Here is a 22510-nt window from a genome sequence, read left to right as displayed (position 1 = left end):
GTAGTGTATTTTAACAGCTACGAGGTTCTGCTTTTAAATGGTACCACAACTAACCGGCGACAACTCGCGACGTCACGAGCGGTGTAATTTCAACATTATAAAACTTTTAAAAATAAAGCAATGAGAATACGATACATAAAAATGTTTTTAAAAAAATGGCTTAGTTTAATAGTCAATAACAAAACAAAAAAAACTACTGATTTTCCCCTTACCAATTTCATGGTTTTTACAACATCGTCTGTCTGACTGGTATGGTTTCAAATAAATTTATGACCATTGACCATAATTAAAATGTAATAAATCTTCTTCGTATATTCGTTCTGTCACGATTCGGTAAGACGATAACATAATTCGGTTTTCTCTAATGAAATTTGTATACCTTTCTTTCAGAAAAAATATTTACTGAAACATCAGATCCCATTTCATTCGTTTGATATTTTCTTTACTAATGTCCAGATAGGCTGAAAACAGAACTCAATGTTTTGGAAAAGGAATCATTAGTAGTAAAAAGGACGAAAAACCTTTCGTGATTGTTACAAATGATTTTTTTTATGCATATTCATATTTTCCTTTTAAAAACATGAAATAACATGATTTTTTAAAGAAAATCATAACATTTAAACAATGTGTAGGGATGGAATTCCTGCAGTACGAAGGTAATGAACAATACAGTTCTGTGTGTGAAATAGTAAAAAACCCTTAGGCTGGGATTATAAACGCTATTTTCATCGATTCACGTCATACATATAAAGTAACATCGATATTTACTTACGAAAATGTGTATATTTGCATGAACATGTTTAGAAAATTGCAATTTTAAAAATTTAATTTAATTAATTTTTCACGCCCATCAGGCTTTTACTCACATGGAAGTTATTTCAAACATGAGTATATAAACAAAATAAAATTAAAAAAATAGAATATAAGGAAATAAAAGATCGAACAGTTTAATAACAATATCAAATTACAACAGAGATGGAGGACATTTTAGAGAAGGAAATATAGAAATCTAGGCACTTACAGGGCCTTTGACCTGTCGTTGGCTGGTTTAAGTGGCTACTTTACACACTGTGTAACATTCACCATTTTGCCTATGTTTGAACATTTATATTTCTTTAATTTTTATATCTGTTTATTTTAGGGAAGTCAAAAATCTGGAACTTTTTGCTGTGAAGTTTTAAAACAGCTGTAAAATAGTCAATTTTATTGTATTTTTCATACAGAAAACTTAATTTCACTTTGTTGATAAAATTGAAGATAAATTTTAACTTTGCAGAATAATTTTCTATTGTCTATAAAGTAAATTCGAATGTTCTGTACAAAAAAGTCTTTTTTATGGGTTCATATTTACATATTTATTACAGCAATTTATATTTAGTTTTACATAGATTTAATCAGTACTAAAAGTATCCACATATTTTTTTCTGGTGAATCATCTAAACTGCTTAGAAATGAATAGCTTCCCCGCTTTAAGACAGTGGGCCTTACTTATAAACCTGGTTTTAAGTTACGCCTAGGCATAGTGATATAAAAAGAATGGGAATACCACCCTTATTCTACCACTATAATAAGAATGGTATTCTCATCCGTATTCTACTACGCCTCGGCGTAACCTTAAGTTTATGAGTAAGGCTTATTAAATACATGTTTTTTAGAATCTTGTATTTTTATCATAAATATGATATTGTCGACTTCTAAACTAAAAAAAAACACCAAAATACGTTTTAAATGTATTTAAAATATGTTTTAACCTTTATTCTTTTGTTCCAGGCTTTGCTGTTCCATTTGTGGAACTAACCGTGGCCCACGCCTCCGTTCTGACCATCTTAGCCATCAGCTTCGAACGGTACTACGCCATTTGTGAACCTCTCAAAGCTGGTTATGTTTGCACTAAAACGAGGGCCGCCCTTATCTGCTTCCTAGCCTGGTTTGTTGCTGCTGTCTTCACGAGGTAAGCCGTCAAAACACAGCTTTCACTTGCCAAAAAAGATTTACATAACATGACTGTAACTTGCCAAAAAAGATTAACATAGCATAGTCTTAACTTGCAAAAATGATTTACATAACATATCCTTAACTGGTAAATATAACTAAATTTATTTAATAAATAAATTTTCATAACGGAAACCATACGGAAAAGATTTAAATGACATATATTTATAATATACCTCGCATTTGCTTACTCAAAATATTTACATAACATAGCTCAACATACTAAAAAGATTTACATAACTTTGACCTTACAAATAGGTTTACATTATAAAGCCTTTATTAGCATTAACTAAACACGTTTTCACGACAAAACCTTAATAGCTATAACTTACCAACTTAACCTTGACATATTTGCAATATATTAATATAACATCGCCGTTGCTTACTAAAAAGATTTACATAACACATCTTTAACATTACCTAATAGATTTACACAGTGTTGTCAACTTATCATAAAGATTTACGTAACCAAAAGAGCATAGTTTTGAGCTTTGACTCACCAAAAGGGTTGACATAACATAGCATATCTTTTTAGCTTACTAAGAAGATTTACATAACTTACTAAAAACTTTTACTAAAATAATTTGTCAAAATGATTACATTTTATTGTATCATTAACTCGCTGCAAAGATTTACACAGTAAAACTTTACAATGTATTTAATATTGCTTTTAATAAATGATTTCGTGTGTTTTAGAAATTATTTTAATTTATGAGTGATGCTTCACCAATTTCCATTTATGGGCAAAAGCATGGTGTGGTGTGATTTTAATCTACAATACTTTAATTTGATAATAATGCATAAAATAATATTTTTTACAGCTTATATAAAATTACAGCCAAGCAATTAATGTATCTTATTTTGAAAAGGTTTTTGTAATCAAATGGAATCATCTATACTCGTATACTCAACTACCACATTTTCATTAATTTTTTAAAATACAATTATTTGCTAATACTTATTTTTGGGTAAGTTGCACAGATAATATAAGATACTTGCGGTATATTCACGGAGACTGGACCGCTGTGCACGTGCAAACCACGAGCTCACTGCGTGATATCGCATGATTGGCCCATTTCGCCCATTTCGCCCCACGGCAAAAATCTACACGTCATGATGAAAGTCAATACGGTGAATCGATATTTATTCTACAATTATTTGTTTATTTAATGCCTGGCAAACGCAATAACTAGTACATTATGAGACCAACTAATCTCCAGTCGATTTCCTTTTGCAGGATTTTTACCTGAGACTACTCGCTAAATTTAAATAATGATTTTATAAAATTATTATTTTAATCTTTTTTAAATTTATTGCTACAGAGAGGGAAAACATTTTTGAGAAAAGAATATGGGAGTCTAGGCATTCTAGCAGTCTAGGTTTAAGTGGCTTAGACTCTCATATTCCCTTCTCAAAAATGTTTTCCTCTCTGTTGCAATAAATTTAAATATGAACAACTCCCTAGGAAGAAAATCCAGCCAGTCTGCAAGCATTTAGACTTACTCAAAACATAATCTCTTTTGTTAAGTTTGATTATATTATTTTAATCGAGTTGTGGTCTCATGGATAGTGTTGCGGACTCACGGATCAGAAGTCCGAGGTTCGAACCCCACTCTACCCCAACTTGATTCCCATTTTCCAATGGTGAGTTATACAACTCGTAGAAAATATTCTCCAAAATTTTAATATTTTGGTAAATTATAAGAACACTAATGTACATTTTTTAATGTAATATTTTAACCAAGGCGCTTTTATTGATATTTTTAATAAAATTATTTACTAAGGAGTTTTATAAAAAAAAAACGAAAATATAAATATTATCAAATTGAAATAGGTACAAATGAATCTAATAAATGTTAATCCACTACAATTTTACCGTGCAGAATAAATAAGATGATATGTGTGAAATAGGTTATTCTCCGTCGGATATCACGCGGCTGGTTTGTTTATTTGGAAATTCTTGTACAAATGAACAGACTTTAGATTTGTTAAGCGGGCGTGGCCACGGGGATCGTATTAATTCCAAATTAGCCTAATATGAAATTTGGTCAAACCCAGCGCAGCAGTCGCTTTAAACCCGCGGCTATGCGCAAAGCTGCCGTACATTTTGAAAATGTCAAGTTATGCAGTGAAACCGTCCACAAATAGTAGCTAAATTAAAAATTCGTAAATTCGGCATCTTTTTGCACCAGTAAGTGCATAATAATGTTGTGTTATCTATGTATAATGTATTGAATAAGTTAAATGTGTTGAACAAAGACCGCCATTAAAAACTGTCATAATTGCATAATTGTTTTTCAAGCCATGCAAAATCCAAAATCCCTAAAAATTGCAATGCAAAAAATCAATACAAAATCCAAAAGGTCTTTTGTCAACTGGCAACACTGGTTTTCATAATAATGCGCATTATTGGCACTTCTGGGCTGGTATTCCAAACGCTCTCGCAGCCGTATTATCTCGTGTATTTATATTTTATTTTATTTTATTTCATTTTATTTGGGATTTTTACAGCTATTACATAAACAAAATAATTAGAAAAATCTTAACAATACTAAAGCCAATTAAAAAAATCCACTGTAAATATAATGACACATAATATATAAGAAAAGAAGTTTAGTAATTGTATTTGTGTGACGTTTGTATTCATGTGTATGTGAATGTGTGTATGCGTGAATGAATGAGGGAGAGGATACATGTGCGTGTGGGAATGAAAGAGGGAGAGGGTGCGTTTGTATGGGTGCGTAAGTATGAAAATAATATATTTGCTTAAAACTTGTAAATTGTATTAAAAATGGTACAATAAAGAGCTTAGTAAAAAGTTAGAAACCTTTTTGTTAAAATTCAAATGACGAAATGATATAAATCGTTTTTTTTTTTTTTTTTTAAGTATGTTAAATTTCAAAACCGTATTCTGAAGGAAAAAAAAGCATTTTATTTTTTAAATTATATATACAATATACAAGCAAACTTAAACTAGCCAATGACAGGTCAAAAGCCCTGTAGATGCCTAGACTTCTCTTAAATGTTCTTCATCTCTATTGCAATATGTTAAGGTCATTTATTGTTCTCATACTCGACAGTAATGGAATATTTTAATATATTTGATTGAATTAAAAGGTGTTGTACTCTGTGTCCAGGCGGAAGAAGAATGCAGTTATGTGTATGAAATAAAATCACAACCCCAGTGTTAAAAATATTTGGTATGTTTTCGACTCGATGGCTGCTCTTTGTTCAAAGTATATAAAATAGTAAGAAAACAATAATAATTAAAAAAAATTACAAGAAAATCGAGTGGAGAGAAGTGCGCCTCATTATATAGTGTACGCCTACAATTATTTAGGTCCTGGGTTCAATTCCAGGCAGGGCGAAATGAAATTCTGATTGAAACACATAAAATGTTGATTCTTAAGGTTGTTTAAACTGGTTCATATATGTATATCCATATATTTTTATTTTATTTAAACCAATCGACAGGTTATTTAAATAAACCCCTTTGGATCAGTATATAAACAGCTCAAAAATTAAGAAATAAAAAGTTTGTTAAAACAACAGAAGTTACATATGATAAACTACATAATTTAAGAAAAAAAATATGACGAAATAATTATAATCTCAGAGAGACACGACATTGGCATGCTTCAAATCGACAGGGAAATGTCTCGTCTATTGTCCCTCAGGGATAATTATTGTTGTTCCTGGACTGGCACCTGAAGCGTAAGACTGATCACCTTGACTTCGTGTAGCAAATGATCTAAATACGCTACCTTTGGTTCACCAATGCAGTGCCCTTTGCACCACTGGGTGCGAAAGGGGAATGATGATGATGATGATGAAAAGTGTCACCCAGAATCCCAGAATAGAACCGTAATATGGCGAACCGCTTGAGTGACACCTCCCCTGCGCGGCAAGTAAAGTATGGTGACACTCACTTTGACACCAGAATCTTGTCTAATGAAGTGCATCCTGTTGACACGACAATTTTCTTCATTTTGTGTGCATTTTATCTTTATTTTTAAACCATTTGCCAAACAACAGACCACCGTATAATTTCGAGACATCGCGCACTAATTTCAATATTTAAACGATGCGACTCTTCCACTTGTTGTAGACCTGTTTGCCAGTTACTATCTGCATCAAGTTCCCTCTTGAGATAGTCTGCCAACTAGCCCTTGAGGTCTGCTTCCTTGAGGTTAATTGTCCCTTTCTGTCCTTTCAGCTCTTGATTCTGCGATTATGGTCACATGCTCAACGATGAGACGATCATACAATTTTATATTTAATACTAGTGGTAAATTTTACAAAATTAAGTCTCAATGCGGTGTCGTGAAAATATTTGTACAATTTCTTACAACCAACCAATATTTTTTTATTGTTTTACAAATAATTGAAAATAAAATAAAAGACTAAAAGTAAACAAAATTTGAAATAACTGAATTTGTACATAAACGAAAGTATATATACATAAGTTAATCATTGAATTTAATGTGTTAAAAAAGAATAAATGAATAACTTTAAACCAATACTATTACACAAAGAGAAAAAGGAAGAAAATGGAGATGTTTCGTCAGGCGTGATTTAAACAGAGATACTGTAAACAATATTCTGAGTTTGTCTAAATTTTTGTAGACAAGGACTGGATTCAACTCCCTGGGGAGCTGTTAATACTAACATATTACAACAGAGATGAATAACATTTTAGATAAGGTAATACAGAAGTCTAGGCATCTACAGGGCTGATGACCTGTTATTGACTCAAAATTAAAAACTTTAATAAAAAATATGAAAATGAAAAAATACCATTTTTAGGCGTTGCCTAGTATGTAGGTGAAATAATTCAATTACACAAATCTTACCCGCATTATTTATTTATTTAAACGCCTTGTAAGCTTTTACATGTTTTACATATATTTTTATATTATAACAGACAGATATTTTACACAAAAGTAGCGAAAAATTTAAATGAAGTAATAATAATAAGAAAATACAAAAATATAAAAACTTATCTTACATGTAGTACATACGAGTACACATATATATTCCAGTAGAGAGAACAGAAATTATTTTTTTCCCATCAGTTATATTATAAAAATCTTAAAATTAGAAGAATGTAGAAAAATAATAATTAAGAATACAGATATAAGTTTTCAGCTCTTTAACTTCACAAACACCAACAGATGAAAGAATTGAAGGATAGATTTTTCTTTCAATAAAAACCTGTATTAACGTAAAAAAAACACAACATGCATTAAAAAAATTGAACATTTAAAGTTGAACTTGCCAAAAAAGAGTCTGGTTCTTGTGATGTTCAAATATATGCAGAATGGTGAATGTTACACAGTGTGTAAAGTTGCCACTAAAACCAGCCAATGACAGGTCAAAGGCCCTGTAGAAGCCTAGACTTCCATATTACCTTCTTTTAAATGTTCTTCATCTCTGTTGTAATATGTTAATAAGAGATTTTTTTTTATTTTTTTTATTTAAAACCTTTATTTTAGCATAAATAAACAATACATTCAGTAGAAAAATGAAACACTTAAGGTTGAACTTGCCAAAAAAGAATCTAGCTCTTGTGTTTGGCAAGTTTACAAAATAACATAAAAATAAAACATAAAATGCAAAACAAAATAATAAAATAAATAAAAAATTAAACAATTTTAAAAATTGAGAAAATATAACACTAAAAAAAAATATATGTATATATATATATAAAAAAAATATATTAAATAAAAACACAAAATTTGTAAACACGGGCTCATATTAAACATACATCTCTTTTTTTAAAATACAGTTAATGTTAATGTCAAGATGTCAAGAGATACTGTAGTAACATCTTTGATGGTGGATGGGAGATGATTCCACAGTCAATCCGCATGGACACTTTATAAGTTAGAGAAGAATGAGAGATTGTGGATGGGTATTAAAAGGATATTTGTTTTATTAAATTTTGCGTCAATATGTACGTTAGAGTGGGCCAATGATGTATGAAATTTTTTTTTTTTAGATATCAAAGTGAAAGGGGTCTAAAAAGTTGTCTTTTGGATCGCATTGAACGTAAAAATTATTTTTTGTTCGTAAAGATATAACTTAATCACGTTACAAATTCGAACACGTTTTTAAACTACCGAAACGCAAAAAATTTACACTCCGCGGAACTGATTCCGTTGAGCGCCTGACGAAAACAATGGCACATTAAAACAATGCTACCCATTTATTACAAAACAAAGTGCAACTCACGCCCTTGGAAACTTATATAATAAGATTTAATGCAGATTATACAATTGAATTAGACTGATTTTCTTATTTAAATACGAAATGACAGCCAGTTTAGGGCAAAAAATTGACTTTTTCGAAAACTTCAAGCTCTGGTTGAGGGCCAAAAGTAGTATCAAATATTTTTTTATATATTTTTTGCATCCCAAGTAATCCAAAAGGCAACTTTTTAGACCCCTTTTATTTCAAAATTCGTAAAAAAAAAATTATCGGCCCACCCTAATGTACGTATTGGACGGCGAATAATGTACAGGTTCGTACGACTAAAGGCTTATTTATTTACGCACGTGCGAGCCGTCACAATCACCGGCGAAGTTCACAAGGTGCTTTTTTCTTCATTTTCCTTTTCGAGAGTAAAAATAACCGCATTCTGATATGTAGAACACTGTTTATCTAGGTAGAATAAACGGTCGGGTGTTATTTCTGGACTGCTAAGTCAACACACTGGCACGGGTGCCTTTAATTATAAGGAAGGCAATCAGAATAGTTCCGGCATTAGTATTACGAACATTGAAATAAGATAAACGTTTCATCGTGTTTACATCTCAACAGAAATGAACATATGACTACAGAGATAGAAAACAGTTAAGAGAGGGAAATAAGTAACTAGAAGCATTTACAGGGCCTATAACCTGTCATTGGCTGGTTTAAGTCGGCAAATTATATACTTATAGTCCGCAAAATGTAACATGATTGGAATGACAGTCGTCAGAAAAAGTGACGACATATTTTTGTAGTAACGTCAAAGGAGTTATTTATATTGACACACGAAAAATTATTTGTATCTGGCGTGTTAATTTATTTTTTATTACAATGCTTGAAACATAAATCAACATAAATATATAATTAACATTATAAATTAAAAATTTACATTATAAATAAATTACATCATAAATTTTCAAAACTATAAAGCTTCATTTATTATCTCACAATAAATACTTGTATGTCAATAAATACTTACTTTGTTATATTTTCCCCGAAATTCAAATATAAATACCTAAATTCCCCATTACCTATTAAACACTTAGCCTCACCCTTAACCATTGGTTTTTCCCTCAATTATGATCAATGTACATGCTATAGTTTATAAGATTATTTTTATTTTCTACTTAAGTACCTTGAATTATATAACTATATAAAGACATTCAATCCAAATAATCTTCACATTCGTTTGAAAATACCCTAATAAGGCGAAACAATTGTCACGAAGTTTTTATTTTTATATGTTTATATTTGTAAAAATAAAATAAAGTGTTCAGTAGACTCAAATCAGTGTTTGATTTCTAATTATAAGTTTTAATATAAAATCAGCTTTAAAACTGAAATAAACCTAATTATTAACGACGTTCTTACAAAGTTACATCATTTTGCAAAAACGTTAGAGATGTGACAAATTGATCAATGTTAAATTGATTGAATAAAAAAAATATTCGTTTGATGTTGTTCATGAAAAAAGTATAAATGTCTCATTTTTTGATGAACAATTATGTCAAACACACTTAAGTAGGCTTGTTTTTTGTTTTCAATTTTCGGAAACAGAGTTTCATGATTGCATGAAATAACTGATAAAATCGATATGTTCAGTGATCTGTAATTTCCCATCACTAATGAAATTGGTTTGACAGCTGCCATTCTAATCAAGCTATATTTTAAGGACTATAGTAACAACTGTAGTATCCACATTCCTTCAACCCTTCCATTTGTTGATTTTTGTGAAGTTTAAGAACTTAAACATTTATTGATGGGGATGATATTCATCAAAATGAATTATTTTACTCACTGGGCAACACCTGACATAAAAAAATTTACCCTTCTTCCAACAATTGGTTTAATCAACAATATTTAGAGTTTGTACATTTTTCTTACAATGATTAGATTTTACCCTCAAGGTAATTATTTAGATAACAAAAATTTTAATTAGTGGAGCATATAGAAATCACCAGACGCCTCCAAGAGTCCCCTATCGCCAGGCAGCACTTTCGCCTCCTCCCACATCAATATGTTGTCCCTTAGTTCCGCCGAATAAAGCCGAAAAGTCGTCATCGATGGCTTTCCAGGACGATGAGAGTCCACAGATGTAAAGAAGAATCAACTTAGGTTTAGGTTTTCCTGAGGCATGCGGAGCACGTGTCCATGCCAGGTCCACGGCCGCGCCCTCAAAACGTTCGTTATAAGAAGCTGCTGCGTCCGTTCTTGGACTTCAATGTTAGTTGCGCAATCGAACCACTTTATACCTAATATTCTCCTCCAGCACTTACTCTCAAAACTCTCTTAAAAAAATCGGTGTTTTGAGTTTTGGTAATGTGCCTGGATTCGCACCCATAATATACAATATTGGCATTATACAAGAGTTGCATAATTAGCATTGGTTAATGGATTTGCACATGGAATAAAAATTATATAATTTTGATTCTTAAGTTGATTTATTTTTTCATATAAATTATTTCCTATCTAATGAGGAAGTTCAGTGTTACTGAAAATTGGATACAATTTTTGTTCTAACACACGGTAAAAATTAAAGTATTTAATCGAATGGCAAAATTCTATGAAATACACGAAAAAATTGTTTTTAACAAAAATGAACTACTTTAAACGACGTCACAAATTCATCTAAATCGACCAATGATAGAGTGTTGTGATAGATTTCCGGTTTTTGGGAATCCAACCCACCAATCAGGATAACTCGCCGAAGAAAACTATTGATAGAACAGACTAATTTCAGACTTTAGGACAAAAGGATTTTGAGTATTATTTATTTAAAATCTATAACCTACAGTCACTATATATTAAAACAATTAGTAACGAAAAAATGTTCAAAAAGCCTAAAAAAAATGGATAGTGGAGCTTGGTAGAAGTAAAATGGATTGTCTCATTCGCCCGAACCAATATTGTATCAACTCATTTATAAGTGTATATCTTATGTTATGTTTTTGTTCTTTCATTGTGCTTTTGTTATATAAATAATATAGATGTAGAAAAATTAATTATGAAAATAAATACGTAGTGTTTAAAACTGTCCAAACATTTTGTTGATTTTCTCAGTTTATTAAGTCTTCTTTGTTTATTCTCAAATGCAAAAACGTTTTTAGAAAAAGCTTATTGTTAAGTGTCCTCGGCACGGGTAACCCTAGTGAGATCACATTATTTTTATTATTAATTGCAATTTATAATGGAAAAAAATTGAATAAATAAATCAATTAAAATATTTCAAAACTTTAATAAATATTCACGATGATTATGCGATATTTTTTTTTTGTTTAGTTTGATAATTTATTTGTTTATTTATTTATTCATTTGACGGACCTTTGCAGTCCATTTTAACGATGGTAAATACAATTTCTTATAATAAATACAGGTACTAATAAAATAAAATACAACTTAATTAAATTAAAGGTAGGACACAAAAAAAAATACGACCATAAGACAAGATCCGGTCTATATTAGTGATTTTTTAAATCTATAAAGACTTACACCAAAAAAGTTTAGATCTTGTCTCGAGTTTACAATACGACACAATCGGAACATTGGTGCATGCACGCCATAGTCTGTACTGTTTTGATCAAGGAACAGCACATAATTAACTAATAAATAAAATAAAACTGCTGAATTCCCAATGTGATTAATATAAGTTTAATTGTTTTGTATATTTTCTTAATTTCTGACAAGATATATTTTAAATTTGGTAAGGTATCCAAAATTAAAACAAAACACTTTTATTGAATTTAATTTTGCTGATTTTTTTAAATATATGTGACGCGTTTTGTCTTGTTAGGACATTATCAAAACTCATGAGATCTCATGAAAATTCATGAAATGTAAATTCATAAAAAGTAAATCTCAAAAGATAATTTCCTAACAAGACAAAACGCTTCACATATATATATATATATATATATATATATATATATATATATATATTATATTTTAATAAAACGTATAATACAAAATTTAAATATTATGCTTTCAGGAGTTATTAGAAAATCTTTTGGGACCGTACATAAGAAAAAACATTTTTTTGACAACACATAATATCATACAAATTAATACATCCAAAATAAAAAGAAAACATTATTGTATAAGAAACATAAAACACCATCTTATATAATCTACATTAATAATTATCAATATCAAAAAGATTTAAGAAATATTTTTTAGTTGCGACACTTCTGGATTTATTTATTATTCAGTTTTTCGTGTCTTAGCTCATCAGGCAGTTTATTATATTCGGAATGGCCAATATTTTCCAAGGACCTACTGCCAAACTTTGTCAAGCGAAACTTAGACACATGAAGATTCCTTGAATAACGCGTATTGTAATTATGAATATTATGATCAAATGTGTATTTTAAATTTGAATGAGCAGAAAAGTTGATGATATTTAAAATAGTATTGGTTATGTCATGCAGTGGCATTACATTGAAAGGAAGTATCTTTGTTTGTCGGTAGATATCCTTGACATGGGAATACCGTTTAAGTCCAAGAATGTTTTTTAGAGCTCTGTTCTGAAGAACTTGTATTTCCGAGATCTGATTTTTGCTGGCAAATCCCCATATGCATGATAAATAAGATAGGTGGGAATGAATAAAATAAAAATAAAACTATAATTAAATCCAATATAAGTGATTTTTTTTATTTTGGATTCCTTACCAAAGTGTATTATGGAATTCTACCAATTATCTGCATACACAACAAATAAGATATACTTTTTCAAATGGAAAATTTCAACGTCGTTCACATTTTAATGGATTTTTCGTTTCAATTAGTATTTGCAACTGGTGTTTTTCCTCGTAAAATTAAATCAGTTAGGCTTAAAGTTATTTGTAGAACCGTAGCAAAAATTTCAGAAATGATACAATAATTCAGAAATTTAATGTCCTGTAGTATTTGACTTTGCGTTTCAGGCTATAAAGCTTTATGACTTAAAGTCATAACGATAAGATCCTTAAAGTGTCAAAGAAACATTTTAAATAAATGTTTTCTGTTGGACACATTTATGTCATTTAAATAGTTTGATTAAAATATTAATATTGGACATGATTTTTGTTTTGCGTGTATTTTTAGTCAATTAATTTTAATCACAAATAAAATTGATTCATTGAACATTTATTAAGACGCTTGACTCACGCACGAAAGATTCCGTGTTCGATTTCTAATGAGAACACAAAAAATAAATGTGATTTTCTCAACCCTGAGGTTTATGCTACGATGTACCACTGTAATTGGGCCTCCTGGCCTGTTGTGGTGAAAAAAAAATCATAGCCCTGTAAATGCCAAGACTTCCATATTCCCTTTTCAAAACTGTTTTCCCTCTCTGTTACAACAAGTTTAAATATGAATAACTCCCGTCTGCAAGCATTTGGACATACTCAAAACACTGTTGAATTAACTACCTGGTAAAAGAAATATTAAAATTGTTTTCAGGCGTTGTTTAGTAGGTGAATAGTTCAGCCGATGAATCTCACCCACATGATAAAGGTTTCAGCTATTTTACTTCACAAAAGTCAACAAATGGAAGAGTTGAGAAAATTTTGATGTTTGAACATAGGCAGAATTGTGAATGTTACGCAGTGTGTAAACTGGACACTCAAACTAGCTAATGTCAGGTATTAAGCTCTGTAAATGCATAGTTTTTAAAAAAGTCCCAACTCCAGGCGACTTTTTTTAGATGTGAGTTGCATTTATTTAGATGTGATTTTTCTGTTTTTAGGAAGATTCCATTTTCTCTTTTAGTGTTAGGATCAAAAGGAAATTTTAATAGTGAGCTAATCAGGAACTTCTCAGCATTTGCTCTTGTGAAGAGGAAACCACTTAAACTCTCAGAAGAAGCCGGGCCTGTTGACAGTCATCAACAGGCCTCCCGTTGCACAAGAATAATGTTTGCCGTTTTGTGTCCTACTTTGATTTATTTTGTCATTGTCCTGCAATAACCTTGACCATGTAAAAACTACCTCTCGTGTGAGATCTTTATGAAGTATCACCGATCCGATGTCGCATAGGTCTTTGCCCAGACTTCTGGCGCGTCTCCAGCTTTTGTATCTTAAAACTGAAAAAGGGGCAATGCGTCAACAGGTGAGGGACATTTTGAGGGGTTTTATTATCGAATAAATAAATATTACGCAAACATTGTAAAAGAACTAGCAAACGCTCAAGTCAATCAAAACAACCAAAAACAAATGTAAAAAATATAGAACACGACGCAGACGCAATACGAACAACAAAAAAACAGAAAAATAATAAGACAACACTATAAGAACAATCACCCGGCCATGACAAAATCAAACAAATCTCGCCTTTAAAAATATAATGTGAAAAAAAACAATAGATAAAACAATTATTTTCTAAGGTATTTCAGAAAAATAATGTGCTTTTAAGTTTGATGAAACTAAAATATAATTACTTTTGTCCGGCAGATTACGCCTAATGAAATGTAGACTAAACTTGGGTACATTAGTACTCATATGGGAACTGAAGTTATGTAAGCAAAAAAGATTCTAATTATTTGAAGATAATTAATTTATCAAAACAAAAACTTAAATTTTGGCTTTCAAAAAGATATACTAGCATTTTAAATCACAAGAGTTTTGTGGTATTCTTTTAGTTCTAGATTTTATTATGCCTTCAATAATTATTTTAAAAAATAAAATAACAATTTGTTCAGGATTTTAGTTCTATTTTACTCGCGAGCGGTATTCTAAATTAAATTAATGTAAACATAAAAATGTTTTGCTCTAAAATATATTGTGTTTTCTTTTACGTTACATATATTGTTTTATTTTATTCAAAGCCTTCAAAATGCCAATGTCAAGTAGACGAAAGTAAGCATTTTCGACTCCTTCTGTACGCGTTTAATCCGGGGAGTAAAGCTGTCAAAGCTTCTCGCGATATTTGCGCATTGTACGGTGAAGATACGATGAATTATTGACTAATTTGTTATAAAATAATTAAGGAGAATACATTATTGACTAATTTGTTGTTAATTTTTTTTGTTGTGTTCTCGTGTCCTCGTCATTTGTACTCAACTTATGTTAACGCCAATAAATACGTTTTTTAAATTTAATATTTCAGGTCACAGTCCTGTAAATACCATATTCCGTTTTATAAATGTTCTCCATCTCTTTTTGAAATATGTTATCTGAATAACTCTTAAGAAGGTGAAATCCAGTACTTATCTATAAAAATTTGGACAAAGATACCTTACTGTTTGTTTACATATTTGTTTTGTTTTCAATATTTATCTTTGAAAACGCGTGCGATTTTTCATTCAATTCTGAATTTCCATAATAAAATCATTTTTTACCCACAGCTGCATTTTCACGGGAAACTTTTATATTTGTTCGGGCCAATTTTGCCTTATCTCATAATAAGCCAAAGTATTTCGTTTACTTTCGCCCAGAATGCAACCCTAAACAAGAAAACGAAAGGATTTTCACCCCCCGTGAAGAAGATTTTCCCACAACTTTTTTCCCCCACGCAGGGGTTTCAAATGCTTTCGTACAGCGGCCGTATTTAGTACGTGCGTAGATTTTCACGGTTACTGTTATCAAACAAAAAACATCACGCCGTTTCCCCGTAGGGGTAGGCAGAGGATATAGATCGCCATATCACTTTGTCTTTGCATACAGACCTTGCTTCCTCTAGATTCATACATCTTCTCATGCACACACGCCATTATTCCTACTCTCGACATGTCCATCTTTAAGTATTTGATGGGACTTGATCGTGCCATGTCTTTCTCGGTCTTCCTCTCTTTCTGCGTCCATCAACATTCGCATCGCAGATCTTTTTAGCCGTTCTTTTGCTGTTCATTCGCTCTATATGTCTAAACCAACGCAGCACCCCTTTCTTGATTCTGTCGATAATGCATGTTACTGTTAACAATAAAGCATATTGTATTTTTAGATGAGTGTAGGTTGGATTCGTTCCGACATTGGACCGGTGGCCCAGCGGCTCCTAAGGGTGTTGCCCGGAACCTTGGGTTCCATGGAAGGATCACGGGGGTTCCGAGAAATGTACAATTATTAAACTTTGAAAAATCCTTGAAGGAATATTCCCTATCGGAGTTACGGGACATCGACTGGGTACAGAACCCATTCCCAAATCTAACCAAACCATCGATATTCATCTTAGTGTTTAAAACTGTCTGAACAGTTTCGTTTGAACGGCATACACAAGAGCATCCAAAACAATATACTATCGTTATCTCATGGACGGAGTGAGGCTTGAAAGGGCTTCAACGTCCAGAGATCTTGGTGTGTTGTTGGACGCTCAGTTATCTTTAATCTTCATATAGTTTATCTTGTAATGACTCCCTTAAAATGCTTGGTTTGTTCTTAGAAATGCCAAGATCTTTTCTAACACTCAGATTATGAGGACATTGTATAATTCCTTGGTAAGAAGTCGTTTGGAGTTTAGTTCCATTATTTGGTCGCACATGAGACTCGATACTCTTTGATGGTGGAGAGAGCAGAAAGAAATTTCTGCGCCATCTGTACCTAAAAGAGTGTGGATATTATCCTTGTCTCTTCCCAACCGACTTTTTACTGAGGATGCTAGACTATCAGTCATTATGGAGGAGGAGGACGTTCATTTGGGTGTTCACTTTTTAAGGTGATCGGTGGTCGCATACATAACTCAGAAATTCTGATGGATGTAAGTCTGTTCGTACCTGATAACCATCTTCGACAAAGACAACATCGATTGTTTTACCTACCACAATTCAGAACCAACCTGCTAATGGTTATGCCGGTTGGTAGAGCAATCTTGCTACTTAATCGCATCGCCTCGGATGTCGACATATTTCACGACAGTAGGAAAACACTATCTAACTTTTAATTTTTCTTTTTACATTTTGTTATATTATTTTAACAACATAACTATCTACTGTTATTTGTGATCTATTATTGTATTTAGAAATAATTGGATCTTTTTTCTGTAATGTTCTAAATATCAGAATAAATAAATTAAATAAATGAAATGAAATGAAACAGTTTGTTAATTATCTCGGGTATATTAAGTCTTCTTTGTTAATTCTCACATATAAAAATACTATACACGTTTTTTTATAGCCAGACCGCGAAACTTTAAGAGGAACATTCCTCATGGTAAGTTTTAAAAAAAATCCTTATTAAATTTTTCCAAAAAGTCATTAAAAAAAATATACATTAATCTCAAAATGTAGTAAATCCTTAATTTCTCGGACAAGAAATCCCTCCACAAACTCCTACCTCTCTCCTACCCAGCCGCTTCCTTTGTCCGCGTCTGGTGCGTATCGCTTCGTTGGTCAAATACATATTTATTGCATTTTTTTTTCAGGGAGGGGTAGGGATTTGCGAAGGATGCAAGTTTGAGAAATTAAAGATTTACTCCATTTTGAGATCATTAAAAAAAAAAATTATGACATTTGGAATTTTTAACAAGGATTTTTTTTAAATTTACCATAAGGAATGTTCCTCTGAAGTTTCGCGGTCTGGCCCTGAAAAACCGTGTATAAAAAAGTATTTTATTATGTGTCCTCGGCACGGGTACCCAGTGAGGTCACATTATTTTTATTATTAATCTTTGTTTACAATGAAAAAAATTAAACTTTGTCGGAGAGTATGAGTATGAGAGTTTTGAGAATTTACTTTACCTCTCTGAAACAAAAAATCGAATCAGCTGATACAAACTTGAATGACTTTTTGATTGCAGCAGAGCATTTACCATGCAGTCGTTGACAAGACTATCATGGTTCTGATGCCACTTCAAATCTCCGTATTCAATTGTCAACATCAAACCTAATTTTAGTAAAACTTTGAAAAATGTCGTTCTCCAAATTAAATACTTGCGGTTAAGATTGTTCATTCAAAATTAAGTCTTTCTTTTAAAGTCGAACATAACAACATGCAAACAAATAAGGTGCCATGCATAGAATTAAGAATAGTCCAGAAACCGCATACGCTCATCAAACAGAAGGCAACTAAACTACTCTTAAAGAAGTAGTTTTACGTTTTAACCCTTAAGTTTTTTTTTTTGGACGTCGCTCAGGATGCAATTTCCGATTTGAATTCAACTATGTTGTGTTGTGTCATTTAAAAGTGTAGAAATACTGTTGAGATCTTAAAGAAACAGGATGAAATCTCTTTTCACGTGTAAGTATCAAATGCCTGTGTAAGTAGCAAATGCATTACGTAAAAAATCAATTAACTTTTGTGTAGATGGGGTTCCATTTTTGACATTTTCAAAAAACATATTACTATTAATGTATTTTTAACAAACGATGGGGAAAAAATGCAAATTTTCAATCTTTATAGTATAACCATAAAATTAAGAATAGTCCAGAAGGAGCGTAGAATCATATTTGAATACATCGGACTGTGTCCAATAATTCCCCCACTTTGGCTTACTTTCGCCGCGCGTATTTGTGAAGTCGCCGGGTAATGTTGCTTGATGGGAAAAAAAACATAACACAAATGTAAGGTAAAAAAAAATTAATCTGTCAATTTCTCTAAAATTTTATTGTGCACGCGGAAACATTGATTGACACAACAGAGTAGATAAGTAAAGGGTCATTTAATAAGAGTAATTGAATTAATGAACTTTGAACTTAAAATATAAAACAAATTTTATTTGTCATGCAACGGATATTTTTATATCATGTTAAATAATATTTGATGTTTTAAAGATAATGTCGTTCAAATGTCTCCCACGGCGTTGTTTAATCCGAGGTCTATTTTCATTAGTTCTTTTATTCGATGAGCAAAGTAGGGTAAAAAAAAAAATACCCTGGCCACACTAACGAAATATCCATTTTGTTTCTTCGACAATCTGACAGATGGAAAAATAATTCAATTTTTAAGTAATGCATTTGTTATATACTCATTCATTTGCGAATTACAGATGAAATGTGATTGCATCCTGTTTCTTTAAGATCCTATCAGTATTTCTACAACACGGCATAGTTGAATTCAAATCAGGAGTGTCGTACTGAGCGACGTCTACAATGAAACGAATTGGTCAAAACGTAAACCTACTCATTTATGAATAGTTGAGTCGCCTTCTGTTTGATGTGCGTATGCGGTTTCTGGACTATTCTTAATTTTGTGAGTATAACCTCTAAATGTAGTAAAAATAAAATTAAAAATATTTTTTAAATGTCCGTTTCATGAACATGGTCTCATGAAACAGACACAAAACTTACTAGTAATAATTAAATGTTTTTTTTTTTCAAACTGCTTTTTTGTTTTATTTACAAAGCATAAATGAATAATAATAATTGTGCATCATAAGTTTACGAAGAGATTCCTTTATAGAATTAACAAATATTGATAAAAATTATTTTACTAACGATTGATCGATTCACAGACTGCTGCAAACTATAATTTTAGCTATATTTATTACTGTGCTGCAACTAGTCTCGTCTAAATTCCAGTGCCTCGATTATGAACGCTATCTTCATCTGTATATATCGAGACGGTATACTTAACTTCTGTTCTATCTGTATCTTACCTCGGTATGTTCTACCTACTTGTCATATCGATATCACATGATCGAAACAAGCCAATGAAATGACTACAAACAATCCAAAGTTAGTGATTTCTATGTTAACTTTTGTATAGGTACTATTGTGAACCATATTATTATTGTTTAATTACTTTAATTGTTATTATTATAACTATTCTTTTGACATATAAATTTTATTTTATTTTTGAGACATAAAATAATTTTATCGTATTTAATTTACTTATATTTTGTACCTATTGAAGGAAAAAAAATGGTTTTCCTTTTAAAATTTTATCTGCACACATTGTTTAAATAGTTTTTTTACATCTAAAAATGTTTTTTTTACTAAACTGATGTGTTATAGTATTTATGTAACATAATACTTTTTAATTTGATTTTTATGTTTTTCACATTATATTAAAGTGTTTATATTATTTCCAATATGTATCTTTGAAAGATTAAAGGCACTGCGTGCCGGGTATATTAATAAGTAAATTAATAAAAAAATAAATTTTAAAAAATAAGTTGTGAGTTAGGTTGATCTTTCTGAAATATTTCACCTATTTCACAACCCTTCTTAAAAATGTTTGCCCTCTCTATTACAATAAATGCCGATCGTGATAATTCCATCGGCAATGTAATCCAGTCTTGTCTATAAATATTTGAACATACTAAAAACATTCAAGGTTTTTTTTTTCTATTGGGCCGTCTCGTTGTATACATGTGGGACTCACCCGGAAACCAATACCCACTACGCCTGACCTTCTATTATCTAAAGGATAATGCAGAAGGTGAATTATGCGTTTTCTATACGAAAACATCTAAAATACTGATTATCTAGCGCGGATGTCCAATTGCTGATAGTCAGGGAAATAAAAAATGACCTCAATTCCCCATTCGGAAGGGAGGATAATTGTGACGGCTCCTCTTTATAGTGTTATTTATCGTTTATTTATTTTACGACTTTTAAGTCGTAAAACCCTTACAACAAGCAATCAGTAAAAAGTCCTTTATAGTTCACAGTTCTTGTTGTCACTCTTGCGCTCCATTGCCGATTGTGTATTATATTATTCAACATTTCATCAAAGTATTACGTCGTTTTTCTTCTGTCACCTCCAACTGAGATAGGACCTCTCTGCTTCAATAAGCAAAATTCCTACTTTATATTATTTTACTGGCTGTAGATTGAAGATTGAAGGTCCCTGCCGTAACAGATTCTGCCTACCGATAATATGTTTTTCAATAAAGCGAGATATTTCGCCCCAGTTTTTACCAAAATATTTGCACTAAACGAGGACAAACTTTGGTTTGGCTAAAAATAAATATTAAACATTGAATGAAGAAGATGAACGACTATTATTAGATGGGAAAGGAATAATTATAATTAAGTTGAAACACCAACAAAGTCATTTGATTGAAATTAAATTTCTGTAGCCTTTGGCTAGAATTTTGTTTGGAAAACTTCAACTTTTCACGGAGAAAATTTCTTTTTCAGTTAGATTAAGCGAAGGAAATTTATTTATTTATTTAAAAATTACATAATGTACATTACAATACACCTGCTACTTTACATTCAGACATTACAATGTTTTTTTTAAATACACGGTATAAACCTCAAGATCAACAGTAATAAAAAAAACATTTTTTATTTTTTTATATGAGAGTTGCATTTATTATTTGCCTTGCTTATTTTATACAAGGTTCAAAATTCATAAAAGTTATTTTTTTGCTTTAAAAAAATATTTTTTTGTCTTTAAGTGTTGGAATCAGGACGGATATTCTATAGTGGGCCAGTCAGGGCCTTCTCTAGCATTTGCTCTAGTGAAAATAAAATCACTTAAAACTCTTCAGAAGAAGCCGGCCTGTTGACATTCATTGACAGGCCTTTCGTTCCACTAGAAGAGTGTTCGTTCAAAAAATTGCTTGCTTGTATGAGTGAATCCGAAGAAAGACATTTAGTATTTAAAACGAATTCGGGTATGGACAAAACACATAGACGGACTCACTAAAGTAATGGCATCACTACATAGCCTCTTCTACAAAATCAAAGATTTTATACCAAGAAAGGAAAAAATTATGATGTACGAAGCCTATGTCAAAAGTAAATTGAGTTACATGATCGCCTTCTGGGGAACTGGCAACAGGACAGACATAACAAGAATACAAAGACAACAAAATAAAATTCTTAAACTAACATACAACCTACCCTACCTGAACTCTACGACTGAACTGTACAAAAAAACACACCAGTTTGACATAAACTACTTGACTAAAATTAAGACCTTAAAGATTGTGCACAAAATAACACTGGGAAACATACAAGACGACGACATATACAAATATAACACCAGACAACAACAACACTATCATATTGAAAAAGCAAAGACAAACACAGGACCGTCAAAAATACTACATAATGGACTTAAACACTACAACGACCTACCTTACTACTTGAAAACTTTTACTGGAGACAAATTTAAAATCAATCTGAAAAAGCACATGATGACTGAACTAACTAGACTAGACGAGACATAAAATGACTTGACAATATTAAATTTCTAATGTAACCCTAACGGGTTTTTTAAAATTGTAAATATTTTTTTTTTTAAATGAGTGTGGTAGATGCTTTCGATGGCCCAGGATAGTGATGAATTCAGAATGATGGTCGCCAACCTCCGGTAAGAGTGGCATAAGAAGAAGAGGGAGAAAGTTATTTTTACATTTTACTTTTTTTTCACCACAACAGGCCAGGAGGCCTAATTACATTGGT

General features: G+C 31.3%; 1 protein-coding gene across 1 annotated transcript in view; it reads left to right on the top strand.

Annotated features, from left to right (window-relative positions):
- The first annotated feature begins 634 nt into the window (after positions 1-634).
- Positions 635-22510, top strand: part of LOC148281175 (uncharacterized) — a 70467-nt gene continuing 48591 nt past the window's right edge. Inside the window, exons 1-2 of the mRNA XM_088227127.1 lie at positions 635-656; positions 1708-1951. Of these exons, the coding sequence (XP_088083253.1) occupies positions 635-656; positions 1708-1951 (266 nt within the window). The remainder of the gene's footprint in view (positions 657-1707; positions 1952-22510) is intronic.

This window comes from Micrasema longulum, unplaced genomic scaffold, assembly GCF_059751315.1.
Source record: "Micrasema longulum isolate JH-2025_06_02 unplaced genomic scaffold, ASM5975131v1 h1tg000488l, whole genome shotgun sequence".
Lineage (NCBI taxonomy): Eukaryota > Metazoa > Arthropoda > Insecta > Trichoptera > Brachycentridae > Micrasema > Micrasema longulum.
Note: the sequence above shows the minus strand (reverse complement) of the source record. Positions and strands in the feature narration are given on the sequence as shown.